At 41.4% G+C, this 25,146-nt stretch overlaps 2 protein-coding genes across 2 annotated transcripts; both read left to right on the top strand.

Moving 5' to 3' along the window:
• Positions 1-8,051: 8,051 nt before the first annotated feature.
• On the top strand, positions 8,052-11,598 carry LOC110728494 (putative F-box/LRR-repeat protein 23). Its single transcript, XM_021908130.1, has 3 exons — positions 8,052-8,483; positions 10,598-11,229; positions 11,352-11,598. The coding sequence occupies exons 1-2, from the start codon at positions 8,128-8,130 to the stop codon at positions 11,187-11,189; spliced, it is 948 nt and encodes a 315-aa protein (XP_021763822.1). The 5' UTR covers positions 8,052-8,127; the 3' UTR covers positions 11,190-11,229; positions 11,352-11,598.
• Positions 11,599-15,538: 3,940 nt separating this feature from the next.
• Positions 15,539-23,646, top strand: LOC110728462. Its single transcript, XM_021908105.1, has 2 exons — positions 15,539-15,782; positions 23,197-23,646. The coding sequence occupies exons 1-2, from the start codon at positions 15,539-15,541 to the stop codon at positions 23,568-23,570; spliced, it is 618 nt and encodes a 205-aa protein (XP_021763797.1). The 3' UTR covers positions 23,571-23,646.
• The last annotated feature ends 1,500 nt before the right edge of the window (positions 23,647-25,146 follow it).

The raw sequence follows: 25,146 nt of genomic DNA, 5'->3' as shown, positions 1-25,146 counted from the left end.
CAATGATGGACTCTTGTTTAAAGTGACTAGGTCACTTACGGGCATGAATGTAAAGCCATCGGATCAAGGTTTTCTTGCGAAAGAGAGGTACCATCTTTGGTCTACAGTCTGCAACACTAAGTTGAGACCGGGTATGCCCCTCCGACCCCATATGGCAAGAATGACTAAGCTCTTCAAGCACATGGAACTACTCGGAATTCCACTAGAAGATGGAATGGCTGGTCATATTTTGCTCACTTCACTCCACTCAGGATATGATGCGCTAAAGGCATATATTTCTGAATCAAAGGAGACACATTCTTTGAAGAATGTGGTGGAGCTACTTCACCGGGCCAACTCATTTGGGGAAACCAAAAGACCATCAAGAAGGAGGGATCTCAAGGTTAAGGCTAAGATGCGTTGCTTCTACTATGGCGAGCAAGGCCACTTCAAGAGAGAATACAAGCTCTTTCGGGAAGAGGAGGAGAGGAATGGAGCATCCGCCTCAGGTATCTTCCTTAACACTTGTAAATTAAGCTTATCATAGGTATTAGATACAAAGTATGACTCACTTAATGTTGCCTTTTCAGGGACCAAGTGAGAAGCTTATCAAGTGTTGGTGCAAGAGCAAGAAGACGACAAAGATGGTTTTTCGGTCGTGCTTGCATGCACTATTTTGTCTATGACATGTAATTAAACTAATTCCAGTTTTTCATTATGCCCTTTGAACATATTATGATCCATGGTGTTGGACACCTAGGAGTTTTGGATGTAAGACTTTGACAATAGTTGTTTCAAGTTTGTCTTACAAATTTATGTTCAATTAAATTGCATGCTTTTACATATGATTAGACAAAAGTTGATACCACTAGCTAAGACCATCGAGTCGAATCAAACCTACTTGTGGCATTGTCGTCTTGGCCATATTAACATCAAGCGCATCAAGAAACTTCTTCAAGAAGGTGTTCTTGACTCATTTGACTTAGAGTCGTTTAAAAATTGCGAAGGATGCTTATTAGGCAAGATGATAAAACAGCCATTCTCCAAGTTGGGAGAAAGGGCAAGTGACTTATTAGGTCTAATACACACGGATGTATGTGGACCAATGAGCACACCCGCAAGACAAGGTTACCGATATTTCATCACTTTCACCGACGATTACAGTAGATATGGCTATGTCTACTTAATGTCGAATAAATCTGAATCCTTTGAGAAATTCAAAAAATTTCAGAAACAAGTTGAAAATCAACTTAGCAAGAAAATTAAAGCACTTCAATCGGATCGAGGTGGCGAATATTTGAGCCATGAATTCGACCATCACTTGAAAGAAAATGGCATTCTTTCAGAGTTGACACCTCCTGGAACTCCTCAATGGAACAGAGTGTCCGAACGGAGGAATCGGACCTTGTTAGACATGGTTCGATCAATGATGGGTCTTAGTGAACTCCCTATCTCTTTCTGGGGACATGCGCTACAAACAGCAGCACTAACACTGAATAGAGCTCCGTCAAAAGCTATTGAAAAGACTCCATATGAATTATGGACTAAGAAACCTCTTAGGTTGTCTTTTCTCAAGATTTGGGGATGCGAAGCATATGTCAAGCGATTAATTTCGGACAAACTTCACCCCAAATCGGATAAGTGTTTCTTTGTGGGATATCCAAAAGAAACCAAAGGGTATTACTTCTACAATAAATCCGAGAACAAAGTTTTTGTTGCTCATGATGGTGTCTTTTTGGAGAAGGATCACCTTTCCAAAATGACAAGAGGGAGGAAAATAGAACTCGACGAAGTTCGAGAGGACGAGCAACAATGTCAACCTGACAAAACTGACAATCTGGATACTTTTGAAGCATCTAAGAAGATTGGTCAGAATCAAACAGACAATGTAAATGCTCAACCGATTACCCTACGTAGGTCGCAACGGCAAAGATCTCAACCAGACAGATACCTCGGTATCGTCTTAACCGATGATCAGGACATCCTAGTCATGGATGGTGATGAGCCGGCGACATACAAGCAAACTATGACGAGCCCCGACTCTGCAAAATGGCAAGAGGCCATGAAATCCGAGATGGACTCCATGTCTGAAAATCAAGTCTGGGACTTAGTGAATTTGCCCGAGGGTTATACACCCATTGGTTGCAAATGGATCTTTAAAGTGAAGACAGACAAGGATGGAAATGTATCAATATACAAAGCTAGACTGGTGGCAAAAGGTTATTGACAAGTCCACGGGATTGACTATGATGAAACTTTTTCACCAGTTGCAATGCTAAAATCCGTCCGAATCATACTAGCGATTGCTGCATATTCTGTCTGAATGGAGGAGCGTTTAGCTAGAAAAGTGCCAAGCAGAGCACCACTGCAGACTCTACAACTGAAGCCGAGTACCTGGCCGCTTTAGAAGCAGCCAAGGAAGCTGTTTGGATTCGCAAGTTCATCAGTGAACTTGGTGTTGTACCCTCAATCAAGGGGCCGATAGACCTCTATTGTGATAATAATGGAGCTATTGCTCAGGCCAGGGAGCCGAGAGAGCACCAGAAGGTCAAACACGTGCAAAGGCGATTTCACATGATAAGGGAATGGAAATCCGAAGGTGAAATCAGGATTTGTAAGATTGGCACGGATGATAATGTAGCCGATCCTTTGACTAAACCGCTGCCTCAAGTGAAACACAACAAGCACATTGAGGCGATGGGAATCAAACATGTTGGAGACTGGCTTTGAAATTCCCTGTACATGTGTTTTAATTAAATAGGATATTTAATGTAAGACACTGTACTAAAACCATTCATTAATGGAGTAATTAATTTTTGTGCAAAATTATCATTCACTCCATTACTATTTAATTGTGGTTTAGAATTAAATAATGAGTCTATTCGATTTACGAAAATAAACAAAACAGGGTATCAAGACCATGTCTTGGATAAAGAAACACCTGTTAAGTGAACCTTGAATATTAAATCGAAAAGTATCCCTAATCGAGGTCATCTAACAGATGGACGATTGATGACCGCCATAGATTAGTGTGTAGTATGATTTACAGCACCATTTCTTGTGCTGCGAGGACGTGACGGTCATAAATCATTTGCACAGGTACAGTTTAGAACTGTACTGGATAAGACCTATGAGAGTACTTTAAGAAAATTTAAATTTTGTCATAAGTACATTTCTCATTATGACTATCAGAACTTATTTCCTCCGACCATGAGTACTGTGAAGTTTTCTTGTTTGAGTACTAGGCTCTTTGATGTTTCCAAACGTCTGCCGTAACTGGGGATCATAACGGGAACACTCGGGAGTCTATGTACTCTTAGTAAGAAGAACTTACAATACAAGACTCGGATTGTCCCCCTACTAACAATAGGGAAAATGTTTTGTTGTTTACAAGGCCGCTCGAAGAGCGAGACTGTGAAAATGCATGGTCGTGCTCAGATGGATTTTAGAAATCATCTGCTTATTGACAGTCGAACTCGGAGATTGAGAAACACTTCTGAACGTAATAAGGATGACAAAGAATCTTACCTTATAGTTCACGAAGAAACATTAAGTGACATAGGAAATGAGATGTACACTGTATGCACACTTGTCCGGAAGGACAAGTGGGAGATTGAAAGGAATGGTGTCCTTCCAACGAGTGTATTCTTCCGATAGAGGGTTCAGAATTATTACAAAGCTAATTCTTCAGTAAGGTCAAGTGATCGGAATGCCTAGGTGGAGGCCGCTTCCGATCAATAATATCTATGTGCAATTGATGTTACAGCTTAATCTTAACTGAACCCTTTGGGTCGAACCCAATCGAATCATCGATCCGAGACGACGAATTAATCCGAAAGGATTTAATGATTCAGCAGAGTTTTACGAATACAGACGTCGGAAATCGAGCCTAGGGCGTCGAGACCGAGCGTCGCAAAATCACAAAGCGACAAGTACGAACATAGCCCTAGCACCACACTGGCCTAGCCATGTGGATGCTAGGCTAGTTCAAGCTAGCATGCACCTAGCATGGCTAGGCGCAAGCCTAAGCACACTAGGAGTTCTAGGCGCACCATCGCAAGCTCAAGGCGTACCATCGCAGCCTAGGTGTGCCATGGCAGCCCATCGCAGCTAGCAGCATGCTAGCATGGGTGCATGGGTGCATGTGGCAGGCTATCGTAGCACGCAGCCCAGACCACGCACCATCGCAAGGCATGGAACCACACACAGCACCATCGCAATGCTAGGGGCTTGCGTGTGTGTGCGTGTGTGCCTCGCACAGCAGCAGCAATGTTGCGTGTGGGCTGGTGCGTGTGTGCATGCAATAGGGATGCTGCAAGGATGGTGCATGTGGCTGTGCGAGTGCATGCGAGGAAGAGCTAGAAAGCAGCGTCAAGCCCAGCATGCGTGGCTCGCTAGCAGCACGCATGTTAGGCATTGCGAGCATGGGGCTGGATGCGTGGGTGCGCGTAGTGTGGGAGTGTGTGAGTGCGCGAGGCAGTGCGTGGGAGTGTCAGCGCCTAGCACCAGCACGCACCAGCGCATAGCACCAGCACGCACCAGCGCCTAGCACTGGCACACACCTGCGCCAAGCATCAACCAGCACTGCCTAGCTGGGATGCGAGGCTGGGCTGGTGCTGGCTGGCTGGGCTAGCTGGCATGCTAGCTGGCAGCAGCCCAACACCCCTTTGTGAGTGGCGGTTTGAGGGAGTGGGGACCAATGGGCTTGGAGCATGCCTTGGGGAGCAAGGCAATGGTCCCCCCCAAGGTTCATGGTCCTCACCTAACCCTCTCTCTCCCTTTGACACTTGTTGCATTGTGATTGTGTTTATTTATTAATTTATTTTAGAAATAAATTAATTAGAAAAATTACTCATTCTCCCACATTGGTTGGGGAATGAAGTTTAAGGGTTCATTTCCCTATAAATACCAATCTTGGGTATTGGGAAATGAACAACCTTGAGTGGAATTAAAAAGGCAACTCTAAGAAAGAGTAAACCTTTGATTCGTAAAACTCATTGTTATTTTGTCCGGGTCTTGACTAACCTTCAAGACTTAGGACGCTCGGGTCGGGTCGAGGGTACGATCCGTCGGAGATCTCGTCTTTTCGGGATTTTGAAGTAAGAGCTCTTTGGGAGCGAAGCACGCGTCAAAGGTATAATTCTTGTTCTTAATCTTGTTTGGTTAAGTTTATTATGCTTGTTAATTGCTTTAATTAAGGGGCGGGTCTTGGTGGGATTCCTTCCGCGTAGTGTCGGGTCACTACGGGTCACTACGAAACCCTACAAAACCGTGGGTCACACGCATTGCACATCCACATCGTTCGTGCACTTGATAACTCAGCTCCTTCATACTCCTTGTCTCCTCATCGAGAACCTTCAAACAATGCTGAGACATTTTCCCGTTTATACGTGATAGTGGCAACTGTCGGTACTTTTGACCTATCTTCGACCTAAAAGCCTCCAAAACATTACGAATTGCGATGATCTGATTACCAATGTGGTTATGAACTCGAGCCCATACGATATTCAAAGAACCTGCACATTACAAAGAAAAACGGTTATGATTTGTAACTCAAATACCTACAACAAAGTACATACATGAACTACAATAAGCAAACACCAAACATGTCGAGGAATCAAACCGCATCTTCACGGCCGAATGTTAGCTCTCAACTCTGCAAGTGCTGGTGTTGCCATAATGTAGAACTTGGTTTGTCCAAAATGTCACAAACTTTGTTTTATGACAAAGCCATGTGTTCTCTACATATTGTATCACTGCTGGATAACTTGCCCACTTATCTTTCATTATATCTACAGCGGCCTCATAATCATCCTCGGTTGCAGCGTCCATGATACGTTTCCATTTTCCATTTTTGAAAGACGCGCCGATCTTCTTGTTTTTGAACATAGCAGTGACCCGAGCCTCCACATCTTTGTTAATGTGCCATCGACAAAGTAAGTGGGAGGTTCCTGGAAACACTTCTCTCAATGCAGCACATAGCCCAAGCTCACGGTCTGTCAAGAAAACCGACGGCTCCTTATCATACCCAATCACGTCTCTCAACCTCTGCAAAACCCATCGATAGCTTGTCGTGCTCTCGTTGCGCATGAACACGTAACCGACGAGAAAATTCTGATTTGTCGGTGTCACACTAACTATCTCAAAGAACGACATCCCGTATCGGTTAGTCTTGTAAGTGGAATCCATACCGATCACATATGGGTACGTCCGTAGGATGTCGACCATGACTGGATGCGCCATAAAGGCGTGCTGTAAAACGCCTTCATCATCGAACATGACCCAGTAAAGATACTGACTCTGTCTCGACAAATGTAGAAATTGCTGAACAACTCCTCTCCCATCAGACATCTCCGCTCTGAAGTCATTCCGGCAGTTGTAGATGTGTCTGATGTTTGGATGATCATCAGGAAATTGCTCCGCAATAGTCGCCATGATGTTACGCGGTGCAACCTTAGACTTCGTCATGTCACGCACAACCTGCTTTGCATTCGGGCTCAACCCACTAATTTTACGATGACCCGCTGGATACGCAATCATTGGATGGTTGTGGGTCCCAGTTGCATCATCTTTCGCCCGGGTAACCCAAGTATTGGTGTTGAACTCGTAACATATCTTGATGTAGAAAGGACAACCAATGCCCTTGGTTTTGGTGTCCTTCCGAATTGCGTTCTCAAGATCTCTCGGCTTACTCCTTCGTCCCGGATCACATTTTAATTATCGATATGGTCGACCATCCCTCTGTTTGTTGAAAGACGATTTCACCAAAATAAATCCCAGATTTATTGCAACAGCATCCGCCCATCTAACTGCATCGTCAAACGTTAGAAAAACCGTGTCTGTCACAAAATGTGCACTGTAATTCACAACGTCACCGCCGTCTTCAACCTCCGAATCCTATAAAATTACAACACAAACAAATAAAACACGCAAGGATTAGTATTTTAAATTTAACAATAATAATAAAAATAATAATAACAATAATAATAATAATAATAATAATAATAATAATAATAACAACAACAACAATAATAATAGTATTTATAATAATAATAATAATAATAATAATAATAATAATATTAATAATAATAATAATAGTAACAATAATAACAACAACAACAATAATAATAATAATAACAATAATAATAATACTAATAATAATAACAACAATAACTACATAACATTAACAAATAATAACTAATATAATAATAATAGCAACAATAGTAATAATAGTAGTAATAATAATATTAATAATAATCATAATCATAACAAAAATTTAGTAATATTAACAAAATTAATAATAATAATAATAACCATAATAATAATAATAATAAGTACATAATATTAACAAATAATACATAATACAAACTAATGTAACTATTATTCATAATAAAAATAATAAAAAGACAATTACGTAAAAAAAAAAATATTATAAATGGGACATCCGTCCAAAAAATCTGGATGTTTAAGTGGGGATCCGCCCAAAATTTCCGGATCTCCCACTTAACATCCGGAATTTTCATCCGGATGTCTACATCCGCCTGAAATTTCCGGATGTTAAATGGGAGATCCGAAAATTTTGGGCGGATCCCCACTTAAACATCCGGATTTTTTGGGCGGATGTCCTCTTTCCAAAAAAAAAAAAAAAAATTTCGAAATACTTACAGATTCTTCCGACGAACCCTCCGGCGTGTGAACGTTGTCGTTGTCCATCGTAAAACACCGCTCCGTACACTTTCCGTTTCTGCCCCGGGATTTTTAAATTCCTCAGGATTACCATACAATGGTGGGACCGGGAATTTTTGGAGCTCGGGATTTTTTTTAAGACAAGTGGTGGGCTCGGGAATATTATTTATCTTGTCGGTAACTAAAGTTAGTCATGGTGGACCTTTATACAGAGAAAATACACACAAGGGCAAAAATGTCATTTCACCTAAAAATGGGAGCGTCACCCTGTAATTTGCGAACGACGAATAGCAGTTCAGTTTTTTTTTTACATATTTGGTTATCGATTGTGACTCACCAGTCAGAAATTCCTGGATCCGCCACTGCTGACCAGATAGTAACGCCACGGATTAGGCGTTCAGCGCAACAGTGCGAGAAAGAGAGAGATTGTGGAGCGAACGACTAATAGAGAGAGTGTGTAAAATGGTGGAAACCCTAGCTATGTCGTCAATTCAATCCCTATTACCAACTCCTTCCTCCATGGAAGAACCTCAAAACTGGTTAGAATTTCCGCGCGATGTAACGCTGATGATATTGATGAAATTGGAGGCCATTGAAATACTTGAAACCGCTCAATTTGTGTGTAAATTGTGGTACAACCTCTGCAAAGATCCATCAATGTGGCGTTCGATTGTGATGTTGAATTTGGATGAACCTGAATTGTCGGAAAAATACCAGAACATGTTGTACAGTGCTGTTGATCGTAGTTCTGGTGGTTTGATCAATCTCAATATTGAGGGTTTTGGTTGTGATGAACTTGTTAAGTATATTGCACAAAGGTATGTTTGTTTGTTCATCATTTTTGCAGTTTTAATTTTATTTTTCGTGATTTTTTATTTGATTAATGGATTATTGCTTTAATTGATGATTGTCTTTCGTTTTATTTTAATGTAGTTTTTAATGTTTATTGCAACTTAGTTTGTTAATTTGTGATTTGTTCATGTTTATGGGGTTTTGATTGTATGAAATGGGGATGATTATCCTATATAAGACTTGTTAGTTTGTTGATGTTTCTTAAGAGTTTATTACTCTTTCAATTGTGTTCTAGTCTCATATGATTTTTGCTATTTTAGTTGGGAATTCACGGATTTCTTAGTGCGTATCAAACTTAGCTGCAGGATTGGCAATCAATTCATAATTCGCGGTTAGTTTGGCTGTGAAAAGGTTATAGCTACAATTTGGAACTCTTTTATGAAAATGTTTATTAGTGATAGTGTTGCATTAAATCACACATTTCTGCTTTCTTGGTTCGATGTGGAATTAAGACTGCTCCTCCTATGTAGTGCAAACTGGAAAAATGGTAAAGGAAACTGGGTTTGGGCGGTTAATAATAATCTTTTTTGCTAGCTTTCTGGAGTTGATTTCCTGCTCTATTATGATTAGTTTGTAACTGTGTTTACTTAATCGTTCCGAAGCTTGCATTGCTCCAGACTTCTGCCTGTGTTTGAGGAATCATGGGTTAATATCATGGAAGCATGCTGGAATTGTTACTCATGTGCTCTAGCATGATCTGCATATTCTAATTTGGAGGGCTGCTCGTTTATAACAGTGTTACTAATTCTGAACTTTGAAAATCCCTGACTTCTCTCTAGGGGCATGTTTGGCATTAGCGTTTTAGGTAGCTGTTAAAGGTTTGAAAAGACCATAAATCTAGTTGAAAAGATAAAGGTTTTATCCTTCCCTCAATCTCTCATTACTCCCCAATCTTGCTGATCTTCTTTTTCTAAACTGTTTTTGGCATGTTTTCTGTCCCATGGTTGGTTATCTAGAAGGAAGCCAAAATAAAATACATTTTACTCGAACTAAAACACTCCTGCTTTTTTTGCTACATTATTATTTTACTTAGCTACTACCATAATCATCTTACCTGTATTTTTGGCTACTGTTATACGAATTATTTTTAAATTTTTTTGTCCCCTTTTAGGTCAATTAGTAGTGATTATGACTAATTTTTTCATCCTGGCATTTGCCTTGCAAATTGAATAAGTTCCTGACAAACACCTACAGGGAGATGGGGACAAGTAGTCTTCAAAGATCTATGATCTGAATGCTCCGGTTTTTGTTGGTTTTCAATGTAAGGGAAACAGATATAAGGGTTAACCAACCATCATTTTGTACCTGTCATGAATAAGGGTTAACCAACCATATTCTGGATTTAAACTAATTTTCTCCCTTTAGAGGATGCATAGGTAAATAAACTAGTAAAAGAGAAGCAAAAATCCATTGGTGGCAATTTGATCAGTCATCGTATCATTTGTGCAGGCTATATCTTATGGGAAACTGTGTTTGATCAGTCATCGTATCATTTGTGTAGGCTACATCTTATGGGAAACTGTGTCTAGCCAATTCTTTATCACTCTTAATATAATTGATGCATCTCCTGTGTGTTTTCTCATTGTTGAATCCATGATATCAATTTCTTTTTTTATTCTTTTTCAATAGTGTGCATTATGGCTGTGGATTAAGTAGATCATGAACAACATCTTTACTGTTATTAGGGAAGGTGTGCAGATCTTGACTAGGGTGGAAAACTTCTTTGCAGTAACTATATTTGCATGTTTGAATAGGAATGTTTGATACAGGGATATAATTTCTTTGAATATACTAGCCATAATTTTAAGCTTGGTTGTCTCATTAGGGTCATTACTATATGTTTGCTGATTATAATTGAGATCTGAGTCACAGTTCAAATTTATCTGATACTGCAAGTAATTAAGCACTGTACCTCAGTAAGCATTGAAAACCCATTTTAATTATATGAACGGAGATTATAGTTGTGTTATTGCTCTGTTGCTCATTTTATAGTGTTTGTTGGCTTGTATACTTTGGCAATTTTAGACGTTGATTCAATTAGACATTCAGATGTTTATTGACCATTATGTCTGGGGTGCAGATCAAGTCTTCTTAAACACCTTCGCCTTGCATGCTGCTATAAAATATCCGCTGATGCACTGATTGAAGCATTTGAAAAATTTCCTTTACTGGAGGAGCTTGAGCTTACTTTGGTCTCGTTCTCAGGAGAGCAAATTCTAAACATTATTCGTCGTTGCCCGTTCCTTAAAACTTTCAAATTGAATCAGCAAGGATCTAGAAACCCAAGTTTAGCGTGTGATGATGAGGCACTGGCAATTGCAGCAAGCATGCGTGAATTGCACCACCTGCAGCTCATTGGAAATAGCATGACAAGTGATGGTTTGCAAGCCATTCTTGATAATTGTCCTCATCTTCAGTCTCTTGACCTGCGTGCATGTTTTCACGTGCATCTTGATGGCAATTTGATGAAGAGATGTTCTGAAAAGATCAAGGAGTTGCGTCGTCCCAATGATTCCACTGATGACTATAACTATCTTACCACAGATTATGATAGTGATTTCGATGAAATCTACGCAGATGAATATGAGGACATGGACTACGTTTCTGATGATGATCATTATGAATTCTCAGATGATGATGAACTCCCCTACTATGCAGATGTGTATGATTAGTCGTGTGTTCAGCCACAAGTTCAAAGGAAAGCCATACTTGGTAAGCTCTTAAATTCTCATTGACGCTAGACTTGCATTTGCTTTCTCAGGATAGGTATAAAGTAGTACCTTTGTTTTAATGAACGCCTTTTTCTTAACTCCCATTTCTCGTATTCCTTTTAGGGGCAATGCAAGAGTATCAACGAGAAAAAAACCGGAGAAATGAACTGATCTTTGGAGGGTAGTAGAACAGTTTAAGTAGTTTCCGAAACTTATTACTCTGCTACTGACTGTTAAAGATGTTTAGTTTGTGCTTGTATTAATGTGAATATCGTTTGAAGACGGTGTATGCTTGTGTGTAAAAAGTGCTATTATGAACGGTATATGATGATTATTCACCAAAATCCTATGTGGACTTTCATTAAAACAACACATTGCATATTCTCCCACCTACTGGGGTGGGTAAGCTATTTAATCCCAAAAAACGAAGGTTATCCCTTCTTCTAGTACTGTATGTAGACCGTAGACATGCAATCTAGTCCTTCATATCAGGTTCAGGTGGATCAATTTGAACCAGGTTGTTTCGGGTCATTTCAATATTTGGACTGGGTTTTGGATTAGGTTGGGACCGTTCAAGTTTCAAGTTCGATTTGGTACTATAATATCAAATCAAGTTATTGTGGATGGAGTCAATTTGGTTTGGGTGATTATGAAGTTGGATCAACCTTTTCACATTGGGTTAACTTGGATCAATCGTAATTATTTTTGAATAATTATTACTTTGTAATTTTGTACTATTATTTATTAGACCTTTTTTTTCACCTTTAAATAATATAAAATTAGATGAAAATAATTTAAGATGAGCAAAAATAAGCCATGATCAAAAAAAAAAAAAGTTAAGTTTAATGAACTAAATTTTAAAATTATTAAGAATTTGTACACGATTACAAAGAAAATATAATACTAGTGACTTAATGACTACAAAGAAATAATATCAAATCAATAAAATAATTTACTGCCTTTTGTTACTACTATAGGGGTGCTTATGAGACGAGACAACTCGTGAGCTACTCGAGTTTGACTCGGTTAAAACTTGACTCAAGCTCGAGATTGACTCGAAATGTTAATGATTCGAGTTGAGTAGTTCATTACTCGACTCGAAAGCTCGTGAGAAGTTTGAATTCCTTTATATAATATTATATATATACACTAAAAAATAAAATATTTTGATAAAAAAAACTGTTTTTTACGTTAATAATTAATAAATAAAACGTTATCTATGTACTCGTATTATTATATGTATATTCTCAAATGTCGAAATTTAAGACAATGAAGAGATGTTAGACTAAATAGAGTTCTACTAAGACGGATCAAATTGTAAGCTACTCAAAAACGACTCAGTCAAAGCTCGACTTGGTCAAATTTGATCAAAGTTCGGTCAAAACTTGACTCGATTACGCTCGACTCAATATGTTAACGAGTCGAGTCGAGCTATCCCAAACTCGAACTCGACTTGCATCATAAGCACCCTTACTATTGTACCAACTTTTGTAGTAACAAGAGCGGGTATCAGTATCATTGTCATTTTATGATCGCATATTGTCTCTTTTTCCCGCCTTCTTTTAGTCGTTTTATTATAATTTTTTGTTGACTATCTTTTGCTCTCCTTTTCTTCCAACTTCATTTGCTTTGACAAAAAATACTCCATTATATAATCCTGCGTGTTTGGGTCCAATTTCTCCTCTATTAGGCCTGGTTCACAAATGATACAATTCAAAACCCAAAAGCAAGGTTCAACCCTCCAGCCCAAGTGCTGAGTCAAACAACGGTCCGGTCAACGTGGCAAGCCCACTTGACTTTAAGGGCCCAAGTCATCTAATTGAGCAAAGGTATAAATGTCATCACTCACATCATTCTACGGACATTCACAATCAGCCTCAAGCACTAAACTCTCTTGCATAGCTCTTTCTCTCTACATTGTACTGACTTCGGCATCGGAGGGGCCTTCCTCGGCACAACCCCCGAGGCCAGTTTATGTGTGGTTGCTGTGCAAGATACCCTCGGCCCAGCCATCGCTCGGACCGAGGTTCGTCTTCTCCCATTGTTTTTATCCGAAACAATTTGCGCCGTCTGTGGGGAAGATACACAAATTTTAAGCCAAAAATCTACCAATCTCAGGAACAAGCATGACTAAGAGTGGAAAGAGCACCAAGGGTGCTAAGAAGAAAAATGTTCCCACCTCTTCGAGGAGGGACGAACACCTGGTGAGGGAACATCGGCAGATTTCCCCTTTTCTTCATTCTCAAAAGCTCCCCATTCTCCGGAAGGGGACGCTTCGGAGGGTTCTCCGTCTCACAATACTCGCCAGCCGACAAATTCGTCTAGGCCGAGTAGGTCCAATGCGAAGAGTCCTCCACCGCAGAGTATACACTCTCGGTCCTAGCCGAAAGAAACCCCTTTATCAAGGCCCTCTACGGAGGAAGTGGCAAGGGCCGTAGCGGTCTGCATGGAGTTCCTCAAAGCCGAAGGAGGACCACTCCCATCAACACCCCAAGAGTCACAACCTCTTCAACTGAGACACCTGAGAAGGAGGACCGGTCAAGGGGATGGACAAGTTCCATCCTTCAAAGAACTGGGGGAAAAATGGCAAGAGGACACTTGGAGAACTAAACGGGAAAGGAAGAAGAATTCCCAATTCTTTGACGAACCCGGATCATCGGACTCTAGGAGTTTCAGGAGTAGCAACACCACCACTGCGTGGCAAGACACTGCTCGCCAAAGCGTCCACTGAACGCTTAGGCCCAAGGGAGGTAGACGTGCGTAGCCTTCTTACTTACCCAAAGGGAACAAGGACCAACCCAGAATTGTCTCGGCCAGGGACGAAAACCACTTCCACCTCTCTAAGAGGGAGAAGCGAGGACCCTTCGGCTAAGCAAAAGGGGAAAGTCGTGATGGTTCCTACAAGTTCGCCCTTCCAAAGTTGGATATTGGAAGAGCATGTGCCGACGGTAAAAATACCGATGCACATTACTTACGACAGTACCTCAGACCCAAAGGATCACATTGCCTCTTACGAGGGGCAAAATGTACCTCAACCCCAGGTCCGAGGCTACCTGGTGTAAATATTTTCCAACCACCCTCAAAAGTGTTGCACAATCGGGGATCACCAAGGGGGTGAAAGAAAGCTCTATAACCGGTTGGAAGGACCTTTCCAACAAGTTCAAGAGCAAGTTCTCCACGGCAAATCGCCGAGAGAAAACAACTACGGAGCTGATGAGCCTGCAGCAAGCGGAGGACAAAAGCCTCCGAGACTATCTGACTCGCTTCAGCAACGAGTCATCCAGAATCACAAGTCTGGACCAGGGCCTTGCCGTATTTACACTACGAAATGGCTTACAAGCTGGAATGTTCCTAGACTTCATGGTCATGCATCCCCCGCATACCTTGGATGAAGCTTAAGATGCCTCGGATAAGTTTATCCGAGCCGAAGAATGGAATAAAGAAAAATCTCAGTCCCAATCAGGGACCGGGAAAGCGAAGGGCCAAGCCCCTAAAGGCCAAGGGTTGAGGAAAGGGAAGGCAAAAGCCTCAGAACCATCCTCGGCACCCGAACCAAAGAAAGATAGGACCCCCTATACAGGGAGGTTCGAGTCTTACACTCCTCTCGCTCTTCCGCGTGCTAAAATCTTTAACACGACTAAGGACGAGGGGAGATTCAAGAAACCAAGACCACTTCCATCTTGGCATCAGAAAAGGGGAAAGACCAATGGTGCGAGTTCCATGAATCCACTAGACATCGCATCGAGGACTGCCTCCATGTGAAAGACCAGATCGAGGATTTGGTCCAAAAGGGTTACTTGAAAAAGTACGTCGCGGACCGCCGCGAAGAGAAGAAAACCAAGAGAGTTTCTCGGCAAGATCTGGAATTTCTATGGAAAAAAGCCAAGCCGAATGACAAGGAAAACCTTGACATTCTTACTATTTCCGGTGGGGTCTCTCGGAATGCGGTGAAACACCACTTGAGGGGCTTGACCCATCAAGTACATAATGCTACGTTCCGAGAACCTCAGTTTCCGGTGCCGAACATGCAGTTCACAGCCGAAGACTGTAGGGGGGTGGTGTACCCCCATGATGACCCATTAGTGATCATGACGGGCATTGCAAACCACAATGTTTATCGAACCCTCGTGAACGGTGGAAGCGGGGCGAATATCCTCTTTCGAAGGGCATTCGACCAACTGAAGTTGGAGAGCAAGCACCTAACTCCAGTGCCCTTCTCGGTAACTGGATTCAATGGCTCTTCATCATACCCAGATGGGAAGATTCTTCTTCTTGTCTCACTAGGCCGAGGCCTAGCATAACGGAACATTATGGCCGAGTTCTTGGTCGTTGATGTTCCATATGTGTACAACGTGATTATGGGGAGACCCCTCATTCACGAAATACACGGAGTTGTCTCGATGTACCATCAAACAATGATCTATGTTTCAGATAGGGGACACTCTGAAAAAATCTTTGGCTATCAAGAGGAGGCTCGAAGATGCAACCACCACAAACCGTCCAAAATTCGCCGTGACGATAAGGATGATGAGGAGAAAAAAGAAAAGGACCGAGGTACGAAAAGGCCTAAGGGCTTAAGTGCTTTGGCTCAAGGATCCCCAACAAAGAAAACATCTTTGGTGAAGAAAAGGCTAATTCTTCATCTGAGCCGAACGACTTAGAAGATCAGCCAAAGTCTGGGAAATCTACTGATATTGACATCAGACCTGAATCCGAAGATTCCAGTGCCAAAGCCATGTAACTGGATAATCAGACAGAATCAATATCGTTAACCGAAGGAGATAATGAAAAATGTGTCAGCATTGGACTTGAACTAGATCCGAGCTTCCGTGTTGAATTAATCCAACTTCTTCGGGACAACAAAAATGTGCTCTCTTTCTTGGTAACAGACATGCATGGGATTGACCTGAACCTCATCTCCCATCAGCTTAATGTCGACCCCGCATGTCGACCCATTAAGCAGAAGAAGCGGAACTACTCCGCTCAAAAGAACCAAGACATCGCAGCCGAAATCAAAATGCTTTTGGGTGCAGGGTTCATCGAACCTTGTCAATATCTGGAATGGTTTGCTAATGTGGTGATGGTTCAGAAGGAAAATGGCACCTGGAGAATGTGCGTTAACTTCACGGACCTAAACAAGGCGCGTCCGAAGGACTTTTATCCTCTGCCGAGGATGGATCAGCTAGTTGACTCGACAAGTGACCACGCCTTGCTTAGCTTCATGGACGCATTTTCTAGGTACCATCAGATCTTCATGCACCCCGATGACCGAGCAAAAATGGCATTCGTTACAAGTTCCGAGGTGTACAATTACAAAATGATGCCCTTCGGATTGAAAAATGCGGGAGCAACATATCAAAGGCTAGTTGATCAGGTCTTCGTCGAGCAAAAAGGCCGTAACATGGAAGTCTATGTTGATGACTCTATCGTCAAAAGCAAAGAGGAGAAAGACCATGTTGCGGACCTGGCCGAGACCTTCGCCACCCTTCACAAGCATCAAATGAAGCTGAATCTGAAGAAGTGTGTCTTCGGCGTGAAGTTAGGCAAGTTCCTTGGCTTCATGGTCAGGAAAAGGGGGATTGATGCAAACCCCGCCAAAGTGCAAGCAGCTCTTGATTTTCCCGAGCCGAAAACAAAGAGAGATGTTCACCGCCTCACTGGAAGAATGGCTGCTCTGTCCAGGTTTATCTCTAAAGCGTCGGACAATGCAAAGGGCTGCCTTTCTTCAAAGCACACAAACTACCAAAATAAAAAGAGCTCATCTGGGAAGACGAGTAGAAACAAGCCTTTCAGCAACTCCGTGAGAACTTGGCTCACCTCCCAACGCTTACAAGGCCAGTTGAAGGAGAGGCTCTATACTTATACGTGGCAGTGAGTCCAACCCAGTAGTCCTAGCCGTAAACGATGGATACTAGCCGCTATGCGTATCAACCCATGCAGTGTTGTAGCTAACGCGTTAACTATCCCGCCTAGGGAGTGCGCGGTGTTGCTAAGGGAAGAAGAAAAAATTCAGCAGTCGATCTACTTCGTCAGCCACACTCTGACGGGTGCCGAGAGATGCTACCCCCTACTTGAAAAGGTTGCTTATGTAGTAGTGGTAGTTTCTCGGAAGTTGAGGCCATATTTCGATTTCCATCAAATAGTAGTCTTAACGGATCGACCGCTAGAAAATGTCCTCGGCAAAGTAGAAAAATCCGGTAGACTAGCAAAGTGGGCTTTCAGGCTCAGCGAGTTTAGTATCAGCTACTAGCCGAGGGCAGCTATTAAGGCCCAGGCCTTAGCAGACTTCCTGGCCGAGTGTTCTTATCAAGGGACACTTGACGAGGAAAAGAAAATCTGGACTGTTTTCACGGATGGATCCTCCACCATAAATGTTCGGGGGCAAGGGTAGTTATAACATCTCCCAAAGGAAAATCCTTTGAGTATGCACTAAAATTCTCATTCAAAGCTTCAAACAACGAAGCCGAATACGAAGCAATAGTTGCGGGCTTGGAATCGTGCATAGCATTGGAAGCCAAACATGTCTGTTTGAAAACAAACTCTTAGCTTGTTGCAAATTAGATCCGAGGTGAATACGAGGCCAAGGAACCCTCAATGATAGCTTACCTAACAAAGATCAAATCAATCATTGCAAAGCTAAGGACTTTTGAGATTGAACTGATCCCAATGGGTCAGAATGCCCAAGCTGATGCACTCTCCAAACTTGCAAGTTAAACTCTAACTGAGCTGAATCGGTCTGTATACGTGGAAGTACGCCGAGAAAGAAGTGTGGACCAAGAACCTAATGTTTGATGTGTCGCACACGAGCCAAGCTGAATGGACCCCATCCTAGCTTATAAACTTAGGGGAGAAGACAGAAACTTAGTCTCTAAGATAAAAAGAATCGGATCAAGATTCATCGTCTTCAAAGGAGAGCTTCTAAAAAAGTTCTTCTTAGCCCCGCTATTGAAGTGCATGGGTCTGACAGATGCAAACTACATTTTGCGAGAAATTCATCTCGGCATCTGCGGAAACCACATCGGGGGACGAGCCTTAGCCCACAAAGCATTAAGGGTTGGGTATTATTGGCCAACTATGATCATAGATGCCAAGGAATTGGTAAAAAAGTGTGAAAATGTCAAAAATTTGCACCAGTCATCCATCGGCCGTCGCGAGACCTTCAACCCATCCTAAATCCACTTCCATATTCCCAACGGGGGTTGGATATCTTGGGGTCGTTTCCTGATGCTCCTTATAAAAAAAGATGGCTAATAGTCGGCATAGTATATTTCAGCCAATGGATCGAGGCCGAAGCAGCTTCGAACATTACAGAGCAAACAGTCAGGAAATTCATTTGGGAAAACATCATCACGTGCTTTAGGATTCCGAAAGTTTTTGTCTTTGATCATGGAAGGCAATTTGATAATCTTCCATTGAAGCGGTATACAGATCAGTTCGACATTAAACTGGCATATTCTGCGGTGTGTCATCCGCAAAGTAATGATCAAGCCGAAGCTGCAAATAAATAGATCCTTAATGCTCTCAAGAAGAGAGTTGAAGATCAAAAGCTAGTCCAAGTGGATTGAGGAACTTCCACAAACCCTCTTGTCACTTTGGACAACCGAAAAAGAAGCAACGGGACATTCACCTTTTGAGATGGTGTATGGGTCTGAGGTTGTCCTTCCAGTGGAAATAGGTTCAAAAAGTCTACGAGTAAATCTCTTCTCAGCCAAAGAAAATGAACAACTCTTGAAGGAGTCCCTTGACTTCTTAGACGAGATCAGAGATTCAGCTCGAGATAAAATGGTTGCGTACAAGTAGAGAATCAGCAAATTTTATAACCAAAGAGTCCATGCAAGACTTCTAAAAATTGGGGACCTTGTTCTTCGGAGTGCTGCTGCCGTGCAAAAAGGCCGCATTCATGGGAAACTCTCGGCTACATGGGAGGGACCATATGAAATCTATGATGAACTCCAGCCGGGAACGTACTGACTTCGATAGTTGGATGGTACCGAGTTGAAAAATCACTGGAATGCCGATGTACTTAAAAGATATCACGTGTAGAGCCCCTTGGGGGAAGATCAATCTATGTAAGTACACTTTTTACATTAATGAAAGGCTTTTGAGCCACCATTTGTTCAAATTCAGCAAAGTTTCTATATTTTCTATCTTCCATGGTTTTTACAAATTCATGGTTTTAGTCCGGCGCTGTCCGAAGTATTGTCTAATGAGGCATTGTACTTTGACAAACCGCAAAGTCTGCCAAGACGAGGATAAATGATAAAATCCCGAAGTATTTCCTAATGAGGCTAAGTACTTCGGACGAATCAGTTCCTCTGAGCAAAGAGGCCATAGGCGCATTAGAAACATTGCCTAAAAAATAGGAATTGATAAAGCCTCGAAGCATTACCCAGTGAGGCCCTGTACTTCGGACGAAGCAATTCTGGGTGATGGTTGCATTTCCGAAGTATTGCTTAAGTGAAGCACTGTACTTCAGATAGACCATTGCCCCGGCATCGTGTTTCGGATAGTCATTCCCTCGGATGAATTAAAAGGATCATAAGAGTATTTCTCTCAGAGTCTACGGCTCTTGAGCAAGAAATCAGACCTTTTGAAAACAAAATAGAACAAAAAAGAAAAAAGAAAAATAAGCAGGAACTTCAAAATCTGGATTATTGCAAAAATTTCACCAAGGCAAAATCGTCAGTGCACCGAGAGGTCAAAAGCACTCTCCTAAAAAACCTGAAGACTTCATCTTCAGATTTCTAAGGGGGCAAGAGGCACTCATACAGCAGGTTCCTAGCCGAAGCTTAACTTGGAGAAAATCTAAGTAGGAGCAAGGCAGCCGAAGCTTAGTACTTACTTGGAAAATTTGCACAAGCTGAAAGTTCTAGGTAAAATGAGCAAGGTAAAAAGGAATAAAAGAAAAGCAGTGCATCCTCAGCAAATAAAGTACAAGAATATCTCCAAGCCGAGGTTCTACACTTAGACAAATTTTGAAGTAATTCAGAAAAGTACAAGAATCAGAAGAGCAGGCAATGGAAAAGCAAAGCTGAGAAGAACTTCAAATATATTAAAAGGGATTCAAATGTCAAGAGCAGAAGATATCCTAAAATCGACAGCCGCCCACAAGTGAAAACACAGCTGTCGAACTGAGTACAAAGCAAACAAAAAACAAAGAGTTTGTACAAATTCAAGGCAAGTTGAAAGCAAAAACAGAGGCAAAAGCAGATGCGGCATTTATCGATTAAGCACAAGTCGAACCGCAGGATTCTGAAGACGGCTGCCCGAGTTCCTATGCTTCAGCATCAGTAGGATCGAAACTCAAGGCCTGGGAAGCCTTAGCGCCAGCAGAAGACGAAGCAGGCTGAGCGGTATCTTGTGCCTTCCTCGCAACCTCTTCTTCTTCCTAAGCCTCGACTTCAGCTTGGCGAACCAGGAAAGCCACTTCAGCTGGGCTGGCCTCGGTCATATGGGCATCATTAGGATCCATGGACCAAGCCTCGGCTAAATCCTAGTTAATCATAGGATCAACGTGGAAAGCAAGTCGACGAGCAACTTTAAAGCAGTTCTCAAAGCCCTCAGCATACTCCTCCTTAGTATACACCCGAGTTTCCAACATCTTTTGAGCAGCTTCAAGTTCAGCCTTAGTTATGGCAACTTCCTCTTTCTGGGATTTTAGCTCGTCCCTTAGCCTTTGGTTCTCGGTTTCCAGCTCAGATTACTTTTCCTTAGCCTTGTCTTCAGCACGAGCAATCTGACCCCTGAAATCTTCAACCATGAGGCGCCGAATCTCAACCTCCCTCTACACTCGCTGCTCAATGTGGGCCCTGAAGTCTGAAATTCCTTCGACCCCATACTCTTGGATAAGAGCGTGACCTTCGTCCAGTCATGGAAAAACAGCCTGCTCCAAACCCTGGTAGAAAGTGAGGAAGTTGGCATTCAGCTTCTTCGGCCTTATCAGCCTTTGCTCTCAGTTCATCGTTCATTTCCACATCCAGAAAGTGGTTGTGAACGACCTACAAAAAATAAAGATGAACGATTCAGCTGAATTTCAGTACTTAGAGGATTTTTGCAAAAAATCAGAAGCTTAGTGCCAAAGTGAAAGAAAAGCTTAAAGAAACTTAAGTACAAAGAGTTCACCTGCATCAACAGCCTTTGGTTTTCCAGAAACAGGTCTGGCACTTTCGCAAGCGGCTCAGACGCCCTAGATGTCGCACCCGTAGTCCAAGCTCGGGCATATTGGAAAGGTCGCCGAAGTACTCGGTCGCCAAGCTGCGCTTAAACTCAAAAAGGTTCCGGGCATGCTCAGGAACAGGCACCAGGGGGGTAGAATCGAACCCCATCTCAGCAGACTGGAAATTCCTAAAGGAGCCAGCAGCCGAAGTAGATTAGGTAAAAAAATTTGGGTATAAATTAAACTCTTCACTCTCTCTCTTCACTCTCGCCTCTTCATTCTCTCTCCTCTCTCTTTCTCTTCAGTCTCTTTCGTCTCTCATCTCTCGCCTCTCCACTCTCTCTCTTCTCTCTCCTCAATCCCCCAATTGTATCTCCCACTCTCCTCACTCTCCTTAGTCTCAATCTCTAAGGTATTGTTTCGTTTTTTGGGTTTTTTTTTTGGGTTTTTTGGATTTTCAAATCTTTTGTTGGGTTTCTCATATTTTTGTTTCGGTTTTTCGTTTATTTTTTGTTTTTTGTTTTTTCAGATCTTTGTTTCGTTTTTTGTTTTCAGATTTTTTTTTTGGGTTTTTTGGGTTTCCAGATTGTATTTTGGGTTTTTCTTATTTTTATTTCGTTTTTTCTTTTTTTTGTTTTTCGTTTTTTTAGATCTTTGTTTCGTTTTTTTTTTGGTTTTTCAAATTTTTCAGATTTTGGGTTTTTCAATTTTTGTTTCGTTTTTTTTTTTTCATTTTTCAGATCTTTGTTTTCATTATTTGTTTTTCAGATCTTCAATTTTCGTTTTTTGTTTCTTTTTTTGATCTTTGCTTCGTTCTCTCATTTTCTAGATTTTTCCCATTTCAATTTTTTTAGATCTTTGTTTCGTTTTCTCGTTTTTCAGATTTTTCCCATTTTCAAATTTTCAAATCTTCGTTTTTTCGTTTTCGTTTTTTTGTTTGGTTTTCAGATCTTCGTTTTTTCAATTTTTCAGATCTTCGTTTTCGTTTTCGTTTTATGTTTCGTTTTCGTTTTTTGATTTCCAGATCTTTGTTTTCGTTTTTTGTTTCGGTTACAGAATCGTATTTTGAATTCTTGATTTGGGTTTCATTCTTTTTTTTTTGTTTCGTTTGCGTTTTTTTTTTCTTCAGTTTTTCGATTTTCAATTTTTCGGATCTTCTTTTTCAGATTTTCTTGTCTTATCTAGAAAAATGTGATATAGATACAATACCAATATTAAGATGCAAACTAAGAAGACATTGATCTTTTCAGGACTTGGACAATCTGGAAACTTCTGGACATGGACAATATAATAATAATAATAATAATAATAATAATAATAATAATAATAATAATAATAATAATAATAATAAAAAAGACCTAATACAACGGATTGGGGAGCAATCCGTTGTATTAGGTTCAGTTATTCCAAAAAACAGAAAGGAATCTAATCCAACGGATTGAGCGATCCGTTGGATTAGGTATCTACCTAATCCAACGGATTGCTCAATTCGTTGGATTAGGTCCATTTTACCGTTGTATTAGACCTAATCCAACCCTAGCAAATGTGACGGTTGCTAGCCATTGTATTAGGTCTATACAACGGTTTTCAAAACCTAATACAACGAAAAAATTCGTTGTATTAGGTCTAAAATGTAGTAGTGCTTCAAGGGGCCAAGTCATCTAATTGAGCAAAGGTATAATAGCCATCACTCACATCATTCTACGGACATTCACAATCAGCCTCAAGCACTAAACTCTCTTGCATAGCTCTTTCTCTCTACATTGTACTTACTTCGGCATTGGAGGGGCTTTCCTCGGCTCAACTCCTGAGGCCAGTTTACATGTGTTTGCTGTGCAGGATACCCTCGGCCCAACTATCGCTCGGACCGAGATTCGTCTTCTCCCATCAAAAGGATCTGCCGAAGGTCCCATTGTTTTCATCCGAAACATTGTGAAAACTCAAGCAGTCAAGCCTGCTTGGAACAAGAGAGCACAACTTCATTCGAAAGACAGACGAAGAGTAGAGTATACGTAGAGCCCATAGCTATATTGTCTAGAAACTGGTTAGAATTGCCTGTCGAAATAACGATGATGATACTAATGAAAATGGATGTAGTTGAAATCCTTGAATCTGCTCAATTTGTTTGTAAATTGTGGTACAACTTCTGCAAAGATCCATTTATGTGGCACTATTGTGATAGATGATTGTTTCATGAAGGCACAGGAAGTGCGCTAGAAAATACTGTGCAGCGCCGTTGACCGTAGCTCTGGCAGTTTGATATATCTCAGTATGTTTGATTTTGGGTCTGATGAACTTCTCTCCTATGTTCCCCAGCAGTAAGTATTTTTACTATTTATTTTTCTGGGTCTTAATTTGATTTTGGGTCTGATTGATTGGTTGTTATTAGCTTCATTTGTTCTTTAGGGGTCTTAATTTGAGTTCATGGTTTTGTAATTTAGGTTGTTCATTTGTGATCAACAGTGTTTAGTTAGTTCTATTAGATGTTGCCTGTGATTGCTGCTGGTCTTGATAGTCTGTGTGGAAAATCTTAATGCCTACAACAACAGCCACAAAGCGTTAGTTCCAAAATGATTTGGGGTCGGCTAACATGAAATATTTTTGTACCTAAATTTTTCTGGTACCAAAACGTTTTTGTTTTGGTAATGTGATGGGTTTATACACCTAAATATTCAGGATTTGTTTGTTTTGTTTGTTTAATCGGAAGGTGTTGAGTGATTGCTTATGTGTTCTGTCTCTTATTGAGACATAGACGGCTTGGTTAGTAGGGTCTTCACTCTTGATTGCAGAAGTGGTATTCTGTAGATAATATTGTGAGGTAATTTCTTGGTTTGTAGGGTCTTCACTCTTGATTGCAGAAAATTATACGTTTCTGGTTTATTGCTGTGATCGGGTAGCTAATTATGCTACTAAGTTTATTAAAAATGAAATATTGTAAGGAGGTTAGGATAGGGGATAAGAATCTTTTATTTGGGTTTGCATTAAATTACATGCTTAGACCTTGTTTGGTTGACAACATAAAATGGGGGAAGTGAAAATTCAAGAGATTTGATAAATTGATGAGTTGTTTGGTTGACACAAAAAAGCAAAAATAAGGGAAGTGAAAATTCATGGGAATTCACTACTAGAAAACAGTCAATCAACGACGGAAAAAATCCGTCGAAAAACCCTGAAATTCCGTCGGAAATGCCCATTTCCGACGGAATTCCGTCGTAAAGCATTGTCGGAAGACCCTTTGTAGGTATTTTGCGATATTCCGTCGGCAATTCCGTCGGAAAGGACTATTCCGACGGAATTTCCGACGGATTTTGTTCTGTCGGCGCTTTTGTTGACTTTCAGTTAAAATCCGTCGCAAGGTTCCGATGGAACATTCCGTTCAGTTAAAATCCGTCGCAAGGTTCCGATGGAATATTCCGTCGGAGGCGGTATTTTCCGACGGAATATTCCGTCGGTGGGGGAGATTTTCCGACGGAATATTCTGTCGGAGGCGGTATTTTCCGACGGAAATTCCGTCGGAAAAATTAAAAAAAAAAATAAAAAAAAAAAGCCCACCCCCCCACCACAGACCCCCAGCAGCCCCCCACCCCACCTGCCCAATCCCACCCCCGCCACCACCAACTCCCCAGCACACCATGACCCCCCACCCACCTCACTGAAACCACCCTAAAAACCCACCACCCACCCCACCAAACCAGCCCACACCCCAACACACCACCCACCCACCGTATTTCACCCCTAACCCACCCACCGTATTTCATCCCC

This window comes from Chenopodium quinoa, unplaced genomic scaffold (assembly GCF_001683475.1).
Source record: "Chenopodium quinoa cultivar QQ74 unplaced genomic scaffold, ASM168347v1, whole genome shotgun sequence".
Classification (NCBI taxonomy): domain Eukaryota; kingdom Viridiplantae; phylum Streptophyta; class Magnoliopsida; order Caryophyllales; family Amaranthaceae; genus Chenopodium; species Chenopodium quinoa.
The sequence above is the reverse complement of the archived record's forward strand: the minus strand, read 5'-3'. Positions and strand labels throughout refer to the sequence as shown.